The sequence below is a fragment of the Hippoglossus stenolepis genome, chromosome 21 (genome assembly GCF_022539355.2).
Source record: "Hippoglossus stenolepis isolate QCI-W04-F060 chromosome 21, HSTE1.2, whole genome shotgun sequence".
NCBI classification, from domain to species: Eukaryota; Metazoa; Chordata; class Actinopteri; order Pleuronectiformes; family Pleuronectidae; genus Hippoglossus; species Hippoglossus stenolepis.
In genome coordinates this window covers 11,546,471-11,569,184 of record NC_061503.1, presented here as the reverse complement: position 1 = coordinate 11,569,184, position 22,714 = coordinate 11,546,471, and the positions used below count along the sequence as shown (strand labels likewise).

The 22,714-nt window shown below is 41.6% G+C and overlaps 1 protein-coding gene across 6 annotated transcripts in view; it reads left to right on the top strand.

Annotated features, from left to right (window-relative positions):
• dock1 (dedicator of cytokinesis 1) overlaps positions 1-22,714 on the top strand; it is a 170,973-nt gene that overhangs the window by 115,881 nt on the left and 32,378 nt on the right. For all 6 annotated transcript variants that reach the window (XM_035145037.1, XM_035145036.1, XM_035145033.1 and 3 more), the window contains 5 exons: positions 108-202; positions 13,935-14,013; positions 15,123-15,223; positions 21,481-21,539; positions 22,248-22,396. In XM_035145037.1, coding sequence (XP_035000928.1) covers positions 108-202; positions 13,935-14,013; positions 15,123-15,223; positions 21,481-21,539; positions 22,248-22,396 — 483 coding nt within the window. The remainder of the gene's footprint in view (positions 1-107; positions 203-13,934; positions 14,014-15,122; positions 15,224-21,480; positions 21,540-22,247; positions 22,397-22,714) is intronic.

The following is a 22,714-nucleotide window of genomic DNA, read 5'->3' as shown; positions in this document are numbered from 1 at the left end:
GTGTCTGCCTGAAAGCCACAAACTCAAACAGTTCTTTTCAGATTGCTCTTATCTTTGAGGTGGGAAGAATAACCGATTTCATTTTGAAAACTTTCTCTCTCTTGCAGGACTTCCTAATGGAAACATTTATCATGTTTAAAGATCTCATCGGGAAAAATGTCTACCCCTCAGACTGGGTCATAATGAACATGATGCAAAATAAGTAAGTACAACCCTGCTGGACACAAACGCATACATACAAAGACACACATAAATCACGCTGCTTTAAACTCCCCACACTGTTGTTGCTAGGGAACAGCAGTCAGAAATGGGTAAGGTTATTTTCTAATGTTTTTCTCTCCATGCAAATATCGGCACAAGGCCTCAGCGGTGTACCAATCAGATGAGCAGTCAGTGCAGATGCAAACAATCACATGAATTATAGATGCTAAATTATCTGCGGCTTCTTAATCTCCAAAACTTCGTCTCTGCATCTCTTTACTTTGTCGCTGGTTGTGCCGCAGTGGCCTTCTGTTTTATTCATGTGAACCTTGCCCGATTCCTTTTATGTCTTGTCGAAAATATATAAAAAGAGATGAAATGTGCTTTGCGGTTTATGAGTTAAGTCAAGAGCTCTGCTTTTGTGCGCGCCTCAGAGGAAGTTAGAACCAAAAACTTACTTAAAGGCTCTTTTGTGATTTTCTGCTAGTTCTGTTGTTCTACAACAGCAAGGCAGCTGTCAGATGAAAACCCTGAAGTCACTTCCTGACAACAAAGAAGGAAAACTGTCTCTTCCTCACCAGTATCCATGCATTTTTAAAGGTGGATGTGTTTTACACTGTGGCCAAAGACCAATGGTCACTGTGAAATTACATTATGGATTCATTATTGCACTCGTATAACATAGTCCCACTCATGATGGATTGTTTAAAAGGAAAAAAGGAACCAATAGATATATCATTGTCAAAATCTAGTGCCTACACTACCCACAATGCAACTTGGCCACCAGCAGTTTGGTTAGGGATTGAGGTATGTTATGCTAGTAGTGTTATGCATGTATCCATGCTTCACTTCTTTCCAACTCCACACTCCTGGTGAAATCTCTGGAGGTGATTTATAATATTCTGTGCAGCTCCCAATCCCTCAAAAGCTTTTATACAACTTCTTTCACCAGCAGCACTACTTCCTGAGACTTGTAAACAGACGTTGATGTGTAAAATCAACTTTAATGAAATAATGAAAAAGGAAAACAACGAAGAAAAGCCAAATCGAAATAACAATGCTTTTAACATTAAACAGCCGAGTACCTGGAGCTATGTGTGTGTTCAAGCGCGGATTCAAAGTGGCCATTTCCAGCATGTGTTCATCTCATAGCTGCAGCCCGTAGTTGACTCTGACTCGCTGCCCATTCTTCCCTGAACCATTCCAGCATCATCGCCAGCCAGGATATTTGAGTAGAGATTACAATGCTGCTCAATTTTGGTTCCATTTCCTTCGTGGGCCCATTTGATTGCGAGCTGAGCTCCCAGCAATTCATTCTCAGATCATGTTTTGTAGCATATGAAATGCTTTACTTTTGGACTCGTAGACCTGGCTGTCCCCCATGCTGCAGCAGAACAATTCCCCAGTTGAACCTTTTGTCTGCTTGCACTTGTTTGTGACAACCATGAGATTAATTCTGCATTCCGCTCTGCATTCAGACACTTGTTGGAGTTAAAACATTGTTCAACTCCGTGAAAAATAAGGCTGTCAAAGTCTGACTCCTCACAGACGGTTCGTGCTTGAGCCCGTTTTGAATACCGCAGGTGTCGGCTTCGCGACAAATTAGCAAAACTCTTCCATTTGTCACCATCCGTCAAAGTGCGTCTGATCGGTTGTTTCCCACTCCTCACAGTGGGAACCCAAGGTGACACATTCATTCATCTCAAGAGAGAGCTATAAATGTGTTGCATTAACAATCTCAGAGGGTAGGAGCATGCATCATACTCTTAAGCTGCCACAGCGCAGGAGACTGATTGAATTCACGGCCGCCTTTGCAAACTTAAACGTGTCACATTTCTGAGGTGGCAGCATTTAAGTGGGACCACCAATTCACCTCACAATTTATCTATATGTCTAAAGGTTTGTTAGATTCAGTTTAATGTGGTGGGAGATGAACTCAAAACAGAATGAAATTTACATACCTCTGACATAGTACATAACACCTTAAAAAATTGGTTTGGGTGACTATGATTGGATTTTGCCTATTTTCATATTCAGATGATATCATCAGCATTTAACACAAGTCAAACACAGCTCTCCTTTTAACCTCGTTTTGGACTCTACCAACTTGTAACTGTCGTATGTTCAATGTACTTATTCACATGTCTGTCATTTAGTGTTGGAGGGCACTAAAGGCTTGGTTGTTTTTGAAGATGGGTTATTGAGAGAGAACGGTGAGGCCAATCCACACAAACTAGAACGCGTGTACCACTGCCCAGACCAAAGTCCTCTTAAATTCAATCAAGCCGAACCAAATTGCACACACTCAGACATCACTTCCTTGTTTTTTTTATCAAGGTCCATTATTATAACCTGCCAAATTGTTGAAATTGTGGTACGAAAAGAAATATCCTTTCGTCTGGATACAGACAAAATTTAATGGGCTCTTTTTTGGCTCATGTCACATCCTTCCACCAAGTTTCGTGGAAATCCTTTAAGTAGTTCTTGCCTATTTTTATTACTTAATATTCTATCCTTACTAAACATATTAGTAATGACGCATTGTTAAAATATGTTTGGAAGTCTAATAATGCATATTTGAGTCGTTCCTACACAGTGTCCTGTGTCTGGGAAATCCCCACACGCACATATCACCATCCATGTCACCGGCAGACACTTCTTTCATGTCCGCTCATTACGACAGCCCCACTAATGAGACGGGCAGCAGCGGCAGCAGCCATCGTTCCTCCCACTCCTTCTTCTCCAGCCGTTGCCTCCCACTTCCTGCAGGTTGTAAACTGATTTATGGGCTCTAATTGCCTGGTGGACAGCGGCATCAGCCTGGTTAGCCGCCGACCGCCATTTCCCCCCATGCCAACCGGCCGCAGCCTAATAGTGACAGCTAATTGGCAGCGGAGACAGAGTGACGCGTGTTCACAGAGATGAAGGGGAAGTTTGCTTGCTAAGGTTACGGTTGGTGGACAGCTTGATTACACGCCCTCTGACACAGATGTCTTAGGTAATATAGATCTTGTTTGGTTAACATAGCAGGATAAATTGCACAAGGTTGTCTTCATCCAGACATGTCGAAGCTTATGTACATCATGCAGTGAGGATCCTGGTACCACTCTTTAGCTGGTATCATCTAAAAGACGAGATTTAGTTTTCATATTTTGAGCATTCTAACCGCCTTTGTCTCAGATCTTCTGTATATTTATGTTTTTTGCACTTTTTAAGCAACAGTTTAAGCTTCTTTTTTAAATTCTTATGTTGGAATGCAGATGTGGCAGCCGATGGGATTTTGTTCTTGCCTTTTTAAAGGTTCAAGTGCCCCATAGCTAAACCTTTCTGTTAAAGAGCGTTTACTGAATTAACTCAACTTGGCATTTGCTTAAATGCGATAGTCTCCGTCTTTTTTTTCTCTCAAGGGATGAAAAACCTTGCATCACATTCTTTCACAAGACAACAGCTGCTGGCTGCTTTGTACAGTCAGCTTAATGGGCTCCCTCGCAGATTTGCAGAGTAAACTTTTCAAGAGCTCTGCACTCTTCAACTTTACAGCCTGAGATGTGCTGAATCACTGCAATGTGTTGCATCAAGTGCAGTGATCATCATAAATCGGACCAATGTTCACCGGTTCTTTTCTTCTTCTTTCAGTCAGAAGGTGAAACGACCAAATGATTTGATTAACAGATTCAAAAATAGAATAATTTTAATGATCTACTGTACTTAGTGATAGTTAACACACGGATAGAGAGTCTGAACTTCTCTAATAACTGCAATGACCTTGAGTTAACAGATCAAATGAAATACTGTGTATTATTGACAAATTACTGCACTTACCATGATCAATAAAGTTGTAATCCTCTTATGATATCCAGACAGCACATAGAGATGAACTGTCCTCCTGTAGTCATATTATTATTTTCTTACTTTTCACCTCTGCCAAGGAGGTTTTGTTTTCACCCATTAAACTGTGCATGGACTTGGACCAAGGGGCTGATCCAGGAATTTTTTTCTCATCACCTTGTTTAACATTGCGAAGGCGTCTTTTGACATTTGGACAGATTCCCTGAGGAGTCATGCTTGGGTCCATCTATTCATTTATAAAAAAAATGTCAAGATATTTTTATTTTGGTTATTTGATATGACAGAATTGAGTGTAATGTAACCATTTAGGGGGCTGATTTCTATGAGTTTGTGCAATGTGGTGCAGCTTGGTTGAATTTAAGGGGCCTGTTGGACCTCGGCAGTGATGAGTGCCATTGTAGTTTCATTAACATGTGATACAGTTCATAACATACTCATACTTTTTTTTGTTCATGCCTGGCTGGCTCTCTGATCAAACTTCTAATTAATTAGATTTGAGTGAACATCCGATGGCCTTCTTACAATCATTTCCTCAAATAACACCCAAAGTTACTCGCTGTTAATTATGTGTAAGAATAGTAGATGGAGAGACTAATGGGGGGGGTTCCCCGCGTGGTAGATGAAAAGATGAAAGCCCAGACAAGCTGAAGAAGCAGTTCTTTAACACGGTAACCATGTCATCAGTCCCTCACAGACTCATTAGGAGACGGTTTCGGGAGCTGGTTTGCCGTTCTCTCTGTGACTAATCCAGGACCTGGAGGGCAGGTCTGGAGAGAGAGGGAGAAGAAACTGGCCAGGAAGTCGTTATATTGTTTGTCCACATATAACCCAACAGCAACCAAGTTAGAAATAACAGTGCCTTTAGGCTTACAGGTATCTGATTTGACGAACCCTGCTTCGCTAAAGGAGAGTACTGTCCTAAGAATGCTGGTTTGAAACATAACAACTCCATTTTTGGCAAATTTAGAAATAATGACATTGTCCTCAGTGCTGTGTAGCAACAGAAACTGATTCTCGATTTCGGTGTTCTGGGTAGTGAGTCGAGCTCCCCTGAACTTTGAATAAACAGGTGAACAGCTCTTTGTGCAGCAGTGGTGCTGCAGCTTCAGGGTTCTGCGGACACTGCAACCAGCATCACCACAGGTCAAGTAGACTATTCCATTGTTTATGTATAAGCTATTATGAGCCTGCAGTGATTTAAAGAAGAATCAGGATATGTGTAGCTACATACAGTAGAATTACAGAGGTTTGTCCCAAAGGATCCGTTCACTCTGTCAGTGCCTCTCAAGTCACAGGCCTCTGGTATTATGAGCTGAAAAAGAAAAGTTTGACCTTTACATGACGTGTTGCTCTGGTGACACTTTGTCTGCTCCCTGTCTTGTGTGCGGATTGTGTCTGGAAGTTGGAGCCCTGATCGGCAATTCTGCAAGAGTGAGATTAAGAGACCCGGCCCCCACAGAGGAACCATAGGAGAGTCATTAAACATGGTTGGTGACATAGCGCCGCGCACTGCACTGTATCATCGGGCGCAAGTGTGTGTCTGTTTGTCAACAGGCCAGCGTTGGGCAGAAGTTATGAGTTAATCCTCGGTCTCCAATGTAAATGCCTGACACCACTTTTGTCAACGACAAGTGTGCCACTTTGAGTTTGTGCTAATGTCTGTCAGTCTGTGTGTGTGTGTGTGTGTGTGTGTGTGTGTGTGTGTGTGTGTGTGTGTGTGTGTGTGTGTGTGTGTGTGTGTGTGTGTGTGTGTGTGTGTGTGTGTGTGTGTGTGTGTGTGTGTGTCATGATAAGCCTTTGCCCAGACGAGTATTATTGTTTTTTGCGCATGGAGTGCAGTTTGTGATCACAGTGTGTACATTGGCCTTTAAATGGTGGCCCCCAGAGGAGCGACAACATCCAATGTGATATCTGTCAACGTGGTTCTTTATCACGGTCATTATCAAAATGCAGTAGGGCAGCTGACTGTACAAGCAAAATATCCTTCCACATTGTAGTACTTAGATAATTTACTACAGTAAAGGAAGTAAAAATGCTCTAAAGCTATTTTCAGACTTGAACTTTGCAAGTTGACATCTTCATCGGTATATTCTTCCAGTTTTGCTTATTAGTAACGTCATCAACGGCCTCTTGCTTGCTGTGAATTTTCTGGAAACCCTCACATGGGCTAACTCAGACATTGGATGCTCATCGGGAAACTTGCGGAAAATGTCCAAAGCAACTGACTCTTATATTTGAGTTCTCACATACAGCCCCTCTGGAAAAATATCCCGAGCTAAATGCATGTCTGAAAGCAACTTAATGGTCGTGAAAGCTCTGCATTCTTTATTTACTGAAATGTTTTTATTTGAAATTTTACCCAAATCAAAGTATTAATTTTACAGAATTCCCCCAGTGTGTTAAATTGGAATAATATTGCTGGTGTGTTTGTATAGCACTACTTCTTAGTTTGTTATAAAAGTACATAAAAATGGAAATTGAATTCCACAACTTTGTTCAGAACGTTCCACCTCTGTTTTGTAGATCATTCAGTCTTTTTATTTTCTTGTAATGGCAAACAGGAGACTTTTTATTTTCCTCGTCTGTCTCGTATGAAATAAGGATCCACTTATTACCCTGAGGCAGACGCTTCACTGGAGACCCAGTGAATGTGCTGCGGCTGATTTCTGTCTCTCCTCTCAGCACAGAACCAACATGTTTGCAGTACACTGAATGAATTCCCCTTTCACTTTGATAACCAAATTACCTCTGTCTTCAGATCAGCTGTGTGTCAAACAAATGGCCCCATTTCGCATCTACATATCAGATGTGTATTTAATTTGGCACTCAAACCAGAATTGATGCACACTGCAATGAACAGTGACTGAAAGGGTAACCATGCTGTGATTGTCAGTCTGCTAATTTGCCAGGGCCCTGTATAATCATCTCTAATACACTGATTTTAAGTGCTATCACGAGTATGAAGCCACGTAAACAGTCTCACTGTATCATCTCAGCTCCGTCAGAAAGATTTTAAAGAAAAAAAACATTAAAAGTTTAAGTTTTTGACTGTTTTAATTACTTCATGATTCAGCTGATAACCTTGAATACACCTCATAACTCAAACAGAGCTTCGACAGCCCTCTTGACTCCAGTGTGGAGTTTTTTTCCCCTGCTTGCTAGTATTTGGAGTCGTGTCTAAATCAGGCCTCGCTGCCTCATTAGTAATCTGTTCACCTCTTCAGAAACTTTTGGCATGGAAGAAAAGCAGCCTTTGCTGTCATTGTTAAACCTCAGATCTCTCCGTGTTTATAGGCTGGTGAAAGCGAGCGGGCTTCAGCTCTGACAATGGCTTCACACTGCCGGGTGCTGCCAAGTGAAAGGGACTGCAGCTCTTTTTTTTTCACTGTATTCTCATGACAGACGAGGGATCATTGGTCGGTGGGTTCTGGCAGCAATCCGATCTTTTCCACTGTCATTTGATTCAGTCTCTCAGGCAAATTATGTCCCTACACATATATCTACAGTAACCTTTTACTCGGCCTCTGTCATTAGTTCAGTTTTTACAAAAATAAAGCAATATAATTCTTATAAACCTAAGAAATATAACTATTCCTTTACAGCTCCATTTTTAATCATGGACTGTATGTTCCTAGACATTTAGAACCTATATAATACTTGTATATTACCTTTTTTTTTTTTAAGTAATGCTCTATTCATATGCCATGACATCTATGTAGCCAACTCATCAGCTCTAAAGCCTAACGAGCATTGGTTGTCAGTCTTGGCATCCAAAAAGCAGCACATACCAAAAAAATTGTGCATCAAGCCCAGAGACTGTGTATGAAAATGGATGTAAACTCCGGGTCTGGAAAGTGAAGCCAATAGAGAAGTGCTTAATACCTGTTTTCCTATGAATTACCAGCAGAGGGCGACGCCACTGGTTGCAAAAAGAGGGCAGTTTGTATAGAATACCATGAGAAAAGGACCCTACTCCTCACTTGATTTATAACTTCAGTTAAGATTTTCATACAGAGTTCATTAGTTTTAAGTTTTCTTCATACAGCTTAATGCTAATTTTGTAAATTATGGTCCCATTTAAAGTCAAATAGACGATAAAGCACGGTATGCATTGGGGCGTGGATAACATCTCATCGACAGCAAGTACTGTCCAATGGCTGCAGGTTGCTAATGCGAGTTCTCAGCCAGGCTCCACCCCCCCTCCTCCAAATGTGGTTACTTCTGGCTTCAAAAAACCAAGATGGTGTTGGACAATATGCCAAACTAGGGACTTCAAAACAAGTCACAAACCGATGGGTGAGGTCATGGTCTAGCCATTTTGATTTTCCACCTTAAATATATTACTTGGTGATATATAACTTGGCAGTTACAACAGCCTGACAAACTCAAGTTAATGCTGTGTTTCAGCTCACTCCCCCATTCAACACTCCCTATTTATTATCTAAAGGACATAATGGATTTCAGCTTTAAGATAAAAGATTTGTTTTTCCTATTAATTCGGTGCACTGATTCTATTTGGGTACCATCATTACAGCTTTGTGTGAGAGCTCTTTTGGTTTGAGTGCTAAAGTGAGGAGTTCTTTTCCGCTCCGTGTGAATGGAAAACATAACCAGTCGAGAGCAGTTCTTTGACTCACTCCAGTTATATTTGTGAGTCATTAGAGCTTCCCTGTGGTGTACCTCATATTCTTACAGCCTTGAAAAGCCATGATTAACGTGATATAGATTTACTGTATGTAAGATGCATTTGGGTTTAAAGTGTGTCGACAAACAAATTGATCTAATATTAGATCAGGTGTCTTTAAATACCGGTAATCTAATTTAATAAATAGCTCTGATAGCCAAGCTTTTTGACCTCACCTTATCTCTGAGCGCAGGCACATTCAGCAGTAGTATGCAAATAGATTGCGATCATTATCGAGTATGCTCTCTGCACTCAATTAGCAAGTATGATCTGCTGATAACGTCTTATTAGCATAGATGCTATAGTCGTCTTTGGTGCGGATCACCTGACGGAGCTCAAGTGTGTGTGTGCACCATGGCAGCAGGAAATTAGTTGATTTTTTTAAATTTTTTTTAAAGCAACATGGGTGTGAAAATCAACTCCTCTTGTTTTCTCTGCTGAAGTGTAAATGTGCCGCACGCCCATCAATCTACGGTAATGGGGCAATTTTTCTGACACTGACAGTTTTGCGGAGCATATTTATCATAATGATGCCATATGCATGGCGTAGGAGGTGCTATGCTGCTCCTACTGTTGACTAATTAAAAAGTTAAAGCATCACAATTGTAAGTTTCCGTCTCCCTAAGCAGGACTTAGGGAAGCTGGGGGATTTCTGGAGAAGATAATAAGCACCGGGCAGCATAAGGGCAGGTTGTTCTTACGAATTACATTCACAGAAATGCTTGATATCTTGGGTGAAGCTGTAAAACAAACACCGACTCTATCGGATAAGTCTTTGATCACGTTTATAGTTGCTGATTAAAGTTTTGTGTCTGGTTGTAATGGGGTTGTAAAGAACTGTTTGTCATCGTCTCCCCCTTTTACATCCAAACATCTTTCCCGTCTGCGGCGTAATGACTGGCCATCACAGACGTTGCGATGCAGCCAAGTTTCTTCCCCCTCTGGCATTTTGTGCTGTTATTAATGCAAGATTCAAAGAGAAGTGAAACCGCAGACTGTATAATATGCAGTTAATGTTGACCATAAGTTCCGTTGATTCACACTCATTGCTGTTTCTGTGTAGAATACTCCCGGAATATGTCAATATATTGATTAACTACATAATATACAGTAAATGGGTCTTTTTAAGTCCTAACTCAAATAGAGACTGGGAGCTTATGTTGGTATATCACATTTATTTGAAGACTACACTTTCTATAAAATACTTTTTAAGACCACGTTAAGAAAACTATTTTCCAGAGTTCAAGAAACAGGCTCTGAATGCTTTTAATCTTGTTTCAAATGGCCTCTTTGGAGCGTCTTAGTCAGAGCCCACTGTGAGGGAGAGGATATTCTATTTTCATCTGCCTCATTAAGTTTTTTCACTTTAATTAATGGCAGGATGTGCTCACAGAGGAACTGTCCTGTCTGTTCGTTAAATCCCATTATACGTCTGCACTCAGGCAGACTGCCGGCTTCAAATAGGCTTTCATTTACTTGAGTTTGCATCACCATCCGACACGAAACATGAGAAATAGACACACGGGGAAAAACATTTATGCAAAACATGTCACACTAGTGTGCGGCCAGAGCACAGGAGATTTCATCTGCCAGGATCGTCTGCTGATTGTAGGACATGCGATGGCTGATTACAGCTGCATTTTACCTGTTGAGTCGTATTTAGCCAGAAGCTGTGAGGAGTATTGATCTCGCTCCTCTCCTCACTGTGTGACCCAGCAGTGGGAACTCTATGTTACTGTTTTGGATTATAAGGTGAACCGATCACATCCCATCTATTACATGCAACATTAATATAAGGCTCATCCTCTTCTATATCTATTGACTTTTTACTGGAAATTTCAGTTTTTTAAGGAGAGAATTGGTTTAATTTCCTGCTGCAAGAATCAATATCGTTTCACTGCTCCACAAAATGTTTGAAGTGTGTTTGTGCTTATTTTCACTTGACTTTTTGTTTCGCTCATATTTGCCACCAATTGTGGTTTATTTATTGGTATTTTTAACATCGCATTTGTTGTCAAGGAGAATTTGAGATCGAATCTATTATCTTGTCAGGAAAACTATTTCATGTCATTTTTAATAAGAGGCAAGTTAAGTGTGAATTAGATAGATTTTCTAATTGATTAATTAGATTTTTTTCTAGGCTCAAACCTTCTGATCCAAGAGATTTTGTATATCCACTGTATGGAGCTTGTGAAATTAATATATTGCCCCATATTAGTTGAGAAATATTGTCATCATAATTATCGTTTTGGCAATAGAATGACATGGAAAATGTATATTTGGTATGGAGCTGTGGTCAGAATCAGATGGTTTAGTTGGGATGAGATCACTGTCAGAAAGCCGGCATAGAATTTATATTGTTCATAACAAAGATTTGTGATTCTAGTCACTTATAATTCCGTCATTATCATATTTTAAAGAACTGGCCCAAGAGGGGTTCCCATCGACACCCTGCCTGCTCTGCTCTTCTCTTGGTGCTCCTCAATGCTTGGAAGCATGAGGGTGAACCCAGGGATATTGAGTTGGTTGCAATATGCAGCCTCACTGGCCGCTGTCGTTAAACCCCCCACACTGAGACCTTACCTCAGTTTTCTCCGACAGTACATTAGTGAACAGGGTTGGCACAAATCGGTATCCGTCTCCATAAAGATGCATACGTATATCCTTAATGAGATTCGCAGATTCATTTGTTGCCACAGGAGCTGCAAGAGATGCAAGATATGTCGCTTCATCGTAGAAAGCTGTTCCAGTGATGTCCCTCCATTACACCCTGGTATTACTCTATTACCTGGACAACCTCTTTATGAATCTCAGAGTGGATATGGGCTCTTGCAGGCAGAGTAAATGAGATTCATTTTAAAGTTAAAGGAGAAATTATGTTTTTTCAGTTTTTCTCTACTCTAGTGTGTTATATGGGTTTTTATGTATGTACAAGTTTTGCAAATTTAAAGAGCACAAAGCCTGCCCTGAGCAACTTATGGTATCAGGCCGATACTTCTGATGTCACATGACCTTATTTTCGGTGGCCGCCTTTTCCTTAAAGAGACATGCGCTAAAAACCAAGTGTTTCAGACAGAGGCTGAAAAGAGGAGCTGCAGCAATGGACACTACGAGGAAAGTGATGTATTTTCTGAACATTACAGCATGTAAACCTTTTCCAGTAATAACCGAAAGCCAATGTTTTTGAGAGACACCTGGTATGAGTAACTGCTCTTCCATCAGCCACTTTTAAAAGTCACCTGATAATCAAAATGAATTGAGATATTATGAGCCTCACATATTGAGCAGAAGTATTTCTTAGCCAAAAAAGTGCAGTGGTTGGAAACACAGTTGAGCGTAAGCGCAGTGTTAAGCGTATCAACCATATTGGCAGGTTCACAGCTGCAGAAAATTGAGTGAGCTGTGCAGAGGGGGAGCCTGAGCTCACGCAGACTGGATGGTGGTAATAGGTCGCCTGAGTGCTTAGTAGATGGGAGGGGGAGGGGGGGTTCTCCCACTCTGAGGACAGAGAGCCTGAGCTAATGGCTTATCCAAAGGTGTTCAATGACACTTAACCTTTTTTCAGCGAAAGATTAAGGTTACTCTTAATAAAGTACGTATCCCATACCGGCCCGAGATAGCATTTAGTCAGCAATGGAGATTAATGTGGGCCATGAATATTGCACAGCTTTAAAATACCTCAGATCCCACTGCGTTGTAGTCTTAACAGCGATGGTTATTCCTTTTCAAGGTCAGACAAGATGGGAAACCTGAGGGAAACCCCTGTCCTGTCCCTACGCCAATGAAAGCTCAGGAGATAGGGACGCTCACTGCCAGACTAGTAGATGATGTGCGAGGAATTACCTATTCCCGGCAGAGACCCAGTTCTAGTAGCGGCTCGGCTCGAGCCAGTGCAGCAGATGTTTGCTCACCTGCCAGAGTCGGTTACCTGAGCGTTACATCTTAATGCTGCTTTATTGCCTGCTCATGAAACCCTGAGGCAATCTACGCAAGTGGCATAAGAATCGTCCTTGTTTAACCTTGCTGGGTTTTTTTAAGTCACACATTCTAATGCCTTGGCCAATCAATAGTTGCATTTACTGATCGTTAAGGAGTGGAAGCAGCGACTAAAACTGAAAAAGCACAAGAACCTGACAGTAACTTAAATAAAATAACTGAGGTTATTAAAAACACATCATAAGGACTTTTTGTCCTCAGTAGGTAATTCTTAGAGATTGTCAGACACATTGTTCGACGGCTGCTTCTACCAGGGAATGGAGTGAAATAGTGGATGGGCCTCTGACTCTGTGTGTAGCAATCATAATTCCTCTCTAAAAGCTTCATGCCACTTAAGTTATTAACATTTAATTCTGCAACATCAAAGGGGATTGACCCATCAGACAGTGTTCTCATTAACATCTAGTTAATGCATCTTTTTTGTCGGGAGTGCCTCCAGCCTTTCTCTGCCTCCTGCCAAAGAGAGAGACTGCACCTGTGCTTCACCTCTGTTGGAAGCACGTACTTTTCTCTTTCACAGGGGAAAACCTTCATTCTTCCTGAACCTTTTTCTCTCTTCTGACCACAGCTTTAAAACTGCAGTTCAGTTCTCAAATGATCTGCCATTACACATTGTGTGTAGCTTCTTTTTTTGCATCCTGTAGTTTGTAGTGTTTGGGGTGTTTTCTTACAGGGACTGCTGATAGAAAGTAGCCGTCAGGTTAAAAAATAGAAATGCATAATCTAAACTTGTGCCTTTTTCTTAGAGTTGGTATACTGTGTGTGCATTTAAGGTTGCAGCAGTAATACCCATGAAGTAGGTTTGTTCTGTTAAGTGGTGAAAATGTAGGTTAATATTAAACTATACTTTATTGTATTGCCTTTACAATATAAATGCAATCCATTATATTTCAATATGCAAATATCTCTACAGTAGCTGAGCTGTTTTGGTCAAACGTGGCTCATTTGTTAGCATGTCGTCACAAGTAACATTTTGTTATGACTTCAAATGTTGTGTTCAGTGGTATTTGCGTCAGGTGTGAATACCTGGGGGCTACTTCATCAACAAGGAGATTGGTTTCAGTGGAGAATGTGCAGAGTGTTGAACTTGACCTTTTAAGCGAATGTATTTTGAAACAATGAGACCTAAACACTTTTTAATTTAAAGTGGAGAAATATTTATTAAGATTAGATCCAAACACGTTTTCCTCTCTTATCTTTCCAGAGTGTTCCTGAGGGCCATTAATCAATACGCAGCGGTGCTGAACAAGAAGTTTCTGGATCAAACCAACTTCGAGCTACAGGTAAGAGCAGAATGGGTGAAAGTCTTTGTGAAGACAACCCTGATACCAACTCGCACACCATCCCAACCACAATGTTCTTATAGTGAAGGCGACACTGGAATATATATGTTCTATTTACAACAGACCTTTTGAAAAGAAGAAAATTGCTGGAGGCAGCAGACATAAAAGCTGTGGCGAGGGAACATCAGTTTGTAATGGCTGGCAATTTGATGTGCATTTTACACTGCTGCCATACTAGAGCAACTGTCTTTTAAATGTCTGACCTACAGAAGAATGTTAAAGTTGCACTGAACATAAAAAGCCTTAATAGATTGATTATTGTCACAGTGTTTTAGAGTGACTTCTATCACTTACAGCCCTCTTTATGATGTATGAAAAAAGCTGTTGGGTTTTCATTATTTTAAACTACAGCTCAGTGATGTTGAGATAAATCATCTCGAGTCTCGTACAGCCATTTTTACTGTTGTAGCTTTAAGATTCATGTATTTGGGCTTATGGGTATTATCATAAGAGAATGTGTGCTAGAATACATATTCTTTATATCTTTGAAATGGCATTATCAAGTGACTTATTTCCTGTGCATGCTTGAACTATTTGTGCAGCTGTGAATGATGGTGGCTACAGTAGAACCTCTTTATAGCTGCTTTCAGACATGAACTAAAATGTCTGTTCGAGGAGCCAATGCACGTAGAAGACCATGATGAAGATGTCAACTTGGAAAGACAACGAGATTTGAGAGCTTGACGTCAGTGTTAATGTGCGGTAAAGAAAAACGTGATTTCTGCAGCGGGCTTTACACGTCAAGTCCTACCACCTGCACGCTGTACCCATGCAGGCACCACCCCTCGCCTGAACGTTCCAAACATTTTCCTGTTTTTGTGAACGTGTCCGACGTGGACAATATCCTGCTGCGTTCTTCATATGCGAAATGAAAACTCAGGAAAATGTCCAGACCTGATTTTCCTGACATTATACAGAGTTCATGTCTGAAAAAGGCTACAGTCTGATTGAAAGTTGGCTCTCCCTTTTTTGTGGCAGCTGACCTCTTGACCTCATAAATATTTGTCCTTCCTGCCCCACCTCACTCTCTGTCTGTGTCTCTGTCTCAGCTGTGGAACAACTACTTTCACCTGGCTGTGGCCTTCCTCACTCAGGAGTCACTGCAGCTGGAGAACTTCTCAAGCGACAAAAGGGCCAAGATCTTTCACAAGTGAGTATGAGCGCTCTCTCTCTCTCAGTCCACAGGACATCCTCCTTGCACATCAACTCCGTCCGAGCTTCCTCCCCAACATGAGCAGGCTTTATATAATTCATCACACGGAGGCTCAGGGATACCCAACTCCCCTTGCCTTCTGTAGAGGCTGCACTAGATTTCCGCCCTTCTGAACAAAGCAGAACAGCCTCAGAGTAACTTCAGGGGTAAGAAAGAGCACATCTAGAACTCAAACCTCAGGTAGCAGACAAAGTTGGGAATCCCCTCTTGGAATGAAGGCGTTTTTTAGTTTCAGAAAAGCATCTTCTTTTTTTTTTCTTTCTTTTATTCGCTTAACAGAAAAAGCGGAACATTTTCGGTATCATACCACTCAGAGTTTTTAGATGTCTGAAATTGTAACTCAACAAAGTTTAGAGATTTGTTGTGTCCGGTCAACGTCTGCTCCCTCCTTTCAGCTTTAAGTTCAGAAGGTCGTTTCATTTCCTCTTCATCCTGGCTGTATCTACAAAGAACCATTTGTCTACATTAGTAATTCTCATAGAGTCCGGTAATGCAACCAAATGTGTAAATGCTTTCTGGGCTCCCATCTTCATTTGGAGGAGCGTTTGTCACCAAAACATACATCAAGGGAGAATCCGCTCGCTGGTCAGGGCTTCGTTATCGGCCCCCACACACACAAACAGCCCTGCACAGTAAACAAGACATTCCCAGCCTCCTCCACCCCCTCCCTCGACTTCTCTGCCCTCCCTTGAAAGAAATCGCTATTTGATTCACATACCCAATAACTGGCCTAAGTATAGGAGAGGGCTGATCTCTGACTCGCTGTTTCCAGGCAGTTTCGTTAACGCTGCCAAATATGTCATTCAAGCGCAGCCAGGTTTCTTCCAGAGCAAGCGAAGCGGATATTATACAGGGTTTGTCCTTTTCTCTCTCACCTTCTCTGTCTACCTCCACCCACCCGCTCTCCTCCTCTGTCTCCCTGTCTGTCTCCCTCCACCTACCTCTCACCTTCTTCTCTTTTACCTCTCCCTCTGTACATCCCCGTTTCCTTGCGTGCTGGCGCATGAACTGTCAGCACCGCCTGCAATACCAATTATTGTGGCTTTGCTCGGGAGCAGAGAACGGGGTGAAATCATAGATGTGTGGAACGCAGATCTTTACTGCTTCGCGTGTGCTTTTCTCCTGCGTCACACATGTCTCCCGGTGCTGTTTGTGAAGTTCTGCTCTGTTGTTTGTGTGATTCTCATTTCCTTCTGATAATTAATACACCAGAACTTAGATAACAGGCTAACATGTCATTATAAATAAGAAAATTCCAAGTTTTCAATTCAAATTAATGTGTTAGAGTAATGTGTGTATATATATATATATATATATATATAACAATGATGACATTCACCAAGTTAATTGGTGAGATCTGAGATGCTGCAACATGATGGGTAAAGAAACATAAGAAGATGAGCTAAACTTATTCAGAAGAGAAAAATAATAATTGTGCAATGAAGGATTATAACTGAAATGCAAGTTGTTCATTTTTTTAATTTGTCTATATATAAAGTTGTTCAGAGCATTTGAATAAACTGTGAAATCGCCATGTTCCCGAGTTCAGCAACAGCTTTAATGACCAGAATGTTTTTTCTGTACAAATCTACCAAAAAAGGAATAAAGGTTTAACTAGAATAGAACTCAGTGCAGCGCAAACCTCCACCAAGGCCCAACAGTCCCCTTGAATTCAATCAGGCAGAATCAAACTACACACAATTGAGCCGTTTTCAGGCGTGAACTCCGGCAAATCTGCGCAAAATTGGCTCCACACTTATTTCGAAGTTTCCCTTTTAAATTATCCCCACCATCTGACCTGAGAATTTCCTGCTTTACATCTCACATTGGCTCATTTGGCCATTATCTGGACTCTTTGCAGACGCAGATGAAACTATAACCTCCTTGTCGGAGATAATAAACTGTAATTTTTCTTAAAGTGTTCTTGTTGAATTGCTGTAGCCACAGAGGAAATGATACTCGCATGCAGAGCTGCGTAAAATGAGCATGCAGCCGTGTCACTGTCATGACATCCACTTAAAGTGTGAGTGATGAAGAGAGGGAGTGTCATATTGTCAGGTTTTGAATGTCTCCCACTTCCTTTCACATCTCATATGTACTCACAGGCCACTACCTGTCAATCACTTGTGTGTGTGTTCTTTCTTCTCTGTTGTTGCATCTGCCCGTCAGTGTTTTTCTTTCTTCCTCTCTTCCATTCCCATCACCTCCTGCCTTCCCATCCTTCACCTCCGCTCGCCTCTCAGTCTTGCTCTTTGCCCCCTGACCCAGTTGCATCACACAGCACACGCCGCCGAGGAGCCCTGGATCCACTCGCCCCTGCTCACTGCTGTCCCTCTGTGGACACGTTATTCTTAGTTAACCTCGCTGAAAGCTTTCCGGCCCCCGTTCGCTGACAGGTACGCGTTTTCGGGTCCTGACAGCCGACAGTCGTAGCTGTCTGTCTCGCTGTGTATAGGAGTGTGACAGAACAGCACCCTGCATCTGTCTCAGCTCAGACGAGGACATGACGCCTCCTGAGCATTCATCTGCTCCCTGCATCCGAGCACGAGTAAAGACGCACATGCTTCTGCTGGCTCGCAAAACGGGTAACTGCTTTTAATGGAAGACACAGATCCTGTTAGCGCAAAGACGCACAAACAAGTTGCACATTCAAGTTTGGTTGACAGGCAAGAACAGAGGAAGATGTCATATTGCTTTTCTGTTTCTGTTGTTTTGTATGCAGCTTTACAATAATTTGTAGAGGCAGTTCTGTATTTATATTTCGTCATCTTGCCAATACTCTGCCTAAAGATCAATCCTTTGTATTTCCAATGTTCCTCCCTTCAAACAGCTTAATCTGGTAGCCTCGCTGCAAAGAGGTGACGCAGCGTCTTTGTTAAGGATTCTTTGTTCTCTTCTGTCAAAAGACATTAATGGGACTTTGTACAATATTGGCAAAACAATCGATTGGTTTTCAGAATTCCAATCAGAGGCCACAGTGTGCCCTGAAATGTCACGATGAGTGGAAAAGACTGAAGGGATGATAATCAGAGGTCAGGATAGTTTTCACGCTCACACCTCAAACTCACACATGTGTCCACTGGTCACTGGGTCTCCATCAGCGCCTCAGTGTGATACTCTGATGTCAGATGGGGCCTGATTCTTGGCCTGGGCAAACGTTGTGGTCGCCTGCAGTGCCACCATCTGGTGAGGGCATGAGACTGTAGGGAGGGAAAAAATGATTAATGACTCTGACACCACATCTGACTTTAAATTACATTCGCTTTATAAAATGAGCTACTCCTCACACTACCCTTTTCTCGCCTTTGTTGGCTGTTCAGCGAGAGACGCCTTTCAAAAAAAAAAAGCATTTCATTAGACCCTGATGGTGCTGACAATGTAACTACTGGAAGGGAACACGGAGAGTGTATTCTTCCACAAAGGCCCAACAGTCCCCTTAAGAAACCACATTTAAATTCACAAGATCCAGACTTTTATTTGGATCTGCACCAAATTGCAAACATTCATAAAGATCAGTCTTTTAAATCTGTTTACAAGACCAAGATTAATGAAAACTAAATTGTTGAGAAACTCCCTATCTCACAATGTTAAAGAAAGAGAAACAAAAATCCTGAGTCTTCCCCCTGATCCAGATCTGTACCAACATTTTATGGATTCTTGCCTGATCCAAACCACATCCTCCCACCAAATTCCATGGTAACCTGTCCTCTAGTTTTTGCGTAATCCTGTTAATTAACAGTGAGATTGTACGATACGAAACCTAATTTAATTTAAGTGTGTTGACAATGAGGAAATAACACCAGGCAGGTAGATAAAATGAGAAAAAGACAAAGGAACACAAGTAGAGGAAAATAGACGGATAAAAAAGATACGGTCAAAATAGTAAATGGGTAGTCAGAGTAAATAAACCCAATGTCAACCATTTGTGAAGCTTCCACCAAAAGAAAAGTTTTAAAAAGGTATTAAAAAGAATCTAGAAACTGTGACTTGGGTCAATGGGCTGCAAGTTCCATAATGTCAGGGGTCTAATAAATGTTCTCTTTAAAATAGAAGCTGTTTTGCAAATATCGATTTCTCTCTGTGTTGCAGATGAATTAAAGTGTTGCATGCTTTGAATTGATCACACTGTGATGCAGGCCTTAACTAACTGGATGTTAGGATGAGTCAAATTTGCTGTAATTGCATAAACACACACATACTTGACAAATGTCTTATAGGATAAAATGTCAAAATGATGGCATTGTTTAACCAAAAGGTATGACATCATAATGTTCTGTAAAAACACTTTTTGTGACCATATATTCTGCAACTTGACTGGTCTGCAGAGACAAACAACCACAAGGTGGTAACTGTAGTTGTTTTATCAGCCCAGTCCGCAACACACACATGATGGTTTGGCACCGCTCGACACAACAGGACCACAATAATACGGTTTAGTGCAGAAATTCCCCACGGAGAAAATACATCGGATTACTTCTCAGCATGCAGAGGTGCAGCTAAAGTGTGTCATGCCCAGGCCAGTGGACAGAGGGTGCACGGTCAGAAATGGCTCTCAGGACCGCCTCCTCCATCGTGTCCACTATATTCTTGATCTTGAAACAATTTCAGGCTTGAACTTACTCAATTTTCCTTATCTGCTTGTTTTGAGGGAGCTGAAGTCATTGCTTTTCTTTCATGTGATCGGTTTCACAGGAGTGGGTCTCGCTTTCTGCCTCGCTGCCCTCTATTTCCACTGCTGTTAGTCTCTCCCATCATTCACTGTCCGTCTCCCGCTCACTGTCCTTTCCACTTCACTGTTTGTCCTCTCTGTGACCCGGGACTGCGTGGCAGGCAGGGAGATGGGCCCCAAGCTGCCATGGAGATTGGTTCACGACCTAGACATGGCAGAGCCGATCAGCTTAAAAGCCCTCATTCGTAAAAAAAAAAAAAAAAAGAAAAGCTAGACAAAGACTCAGGACGGGAGTGATCCCTCCATCCTCCTTTGCAAATCTTTGTTTTATATAAGGGCTCTTGACACACCAAGTCAACCTCAGAGAACTAGGATCAACAAAGGCTGTCTGATCAAACACTTTGCCTCATGTTGCCTGTCCTCCGTCCCCTGTGTGTTTGAAATGCATGAAGAGAAGAATTGATAGACCACAGCTGACAGTCGACTGGCTGCCGGCGTGTGTGTGTGTTGCGAGTGGAAGAAACTCATTTGTGTGCGTTTGTATTCCAAAAAAAAACATCAAGGAAAGACTAAACAAATTAACTTCCAGCGGTCACATGGTAATTGTGTTTACACAGTTTCGTTATATGCTTCTGCAACGGCTGTCATTCAGAGATGCATGAGACTCCAGGAACAACACTCCACCATGTGCTGTGTTTAGCTCTCCGCAGGAAGATGAGATGAGTTCTCTTTAGCTCGGTCAGAGCACATGTGGACCTCCATCAGACCAGAGCAGCTCTCAGAGAGGCTGTGAAATACATCTTTGACTCTGAGGTGCCTCGTGGTGGTTAATATACATCTATAAAATATAGCAACTGTCATTCAGATGTTGTGATGCATCCCACTAGATTTCATTCCACTGCGCTGGTGGTTGCCTGTGGTGGTTTTTGCGTTGTACATTCTTATGAACTTGATAACCGATCAACGCCCTGAGAGAATTTCTTCAAATTCGGTATAAAACCTTCAGTTTGACTCGAATATAAATTGATTAGACTTTGGTGGACAAAGGTGTGACCTCATTATTTGAGTTGGAAACGCGACGTCTCAAGAACACTTCCAGGGAATCCTTTCAAATTTGGTACAAACGCTCACTCACTGGTTTTTGGGTTTATTATCTTTCTTTTAATAATGAACACTGACATTGAGCCAAAATATAGCTCAGCTCTGTTTGCTCAGCATTATGGACTCTAATCATCATTTATACAGCTGTACACTTTTGATCTTCTTAGCAATCACTGTTTGTATTGTTTATTTGACTGTGCCCTAATGTCTTCTTTCCACAGTTGAAAACATACATATAGCATATGTTTAAAAAATGTATACTAAACCTTTTAGTCTACACAGAACAGTATGCAATATTACATTGCACAGAAATTGTCACATGTGATGTTCAATTGTTTTTTGTGTGAGTTTACTCTTGTACTCCAACTCATTTGTTGTGATCTAACTTTTGTAATTTCTCTCTTTACTTCTGTTCATGTTTCAGGTACCAGGACATGAGGAGACAAATTGGCTTTGAAATCAGGGATATGTGGTACAATCTAGGTAACGTCACCCACTCCTTTGTCAATATGTTAATTTCTTTTCTAAATGTATCCACTGTCGAGGATCAGTTTCACAAACACCACAGGAGAAGAACGGCAATTGACGCGATGAAGTGTTGTTTCTTCTATTTATATTTATGATGATCTGCCAACTCGGCACCTTCACAGTCATTACAAGTCAATCCAGACAAGAACAGGAGCTAAATATAGACAATCATGTGTTAATTAGTTTCATGCATGATGAGCTTGACTCAGCACTGGAGTCTCAATGGAATGAGACTGCAATACGTGGATTGGGGTGTTAGATTCGGGCACCTGCGTTTCCCTCAAAGTTCCCTCATTGTAACCCGCACCATCTGATCCCTTAATTAGAGCTTTCCACCAGATTAGATCGACTCATTCACTGTGTTTTTAATGAGCCCCTCGCTATGTTTCTTTTATTTTTACCTGAGGTGTTTGGTTAGAAGTTGTTTACTGCGTGATTGTAATGGCAAATTCTGATGAGAGGAGACTTGATAAACACGGGGAGCCACATTTCTGCTGTGTTTGTCGCAAACAGCTACTTTTTTTAAATCCCAGCACATAAAGGATTAGTCCTGCTCTGTGAAGATAAGCATATCGTACGGTTTGGTTCAAACTGAAGTCTACGAATAACTTCTGTAAAATACAATGTGTTTATATCTACTGAATATGTTGTTCCCCCTCTCAGGGCCCCACAAGATCAGATTCATCCCAGAGATGGTGGGTCCCATCCTGGAGATGACGCTTGTTCCCGAGATCGAGCTGCGAAAGGCCACCATCCCCATCTTCTTCGACATGATGCAGTGCGAGTTCCACTTCACGTGCAGCTTCCAGCGGGTGCGTCCTCTGAAACGTGACATAATTGAAGCAGTACAGTGAAGCAGCTGGCGTTAATTTGGGAAATCTTATAAAAACGTGCAGAGAAACAGTCCATCTGAAGAAAAATGTGTTTCATAGCCACGAGCTTACTTGTAATTCTGCAAATCTCGTTTTGTTGTGCTGCGATTATCAACAGCCACGGTAAGTGGAACTTAATGTCATGCCTCGTTAAAGTGCAAAATTAAGCCTTTCTGCATGAGGAAATCCGTTTGACTGCAGCTGTTCTGCCATACGACGTCTCAGGCAGTCTTCAGTGCTGTGATGTTTATGTGGGCT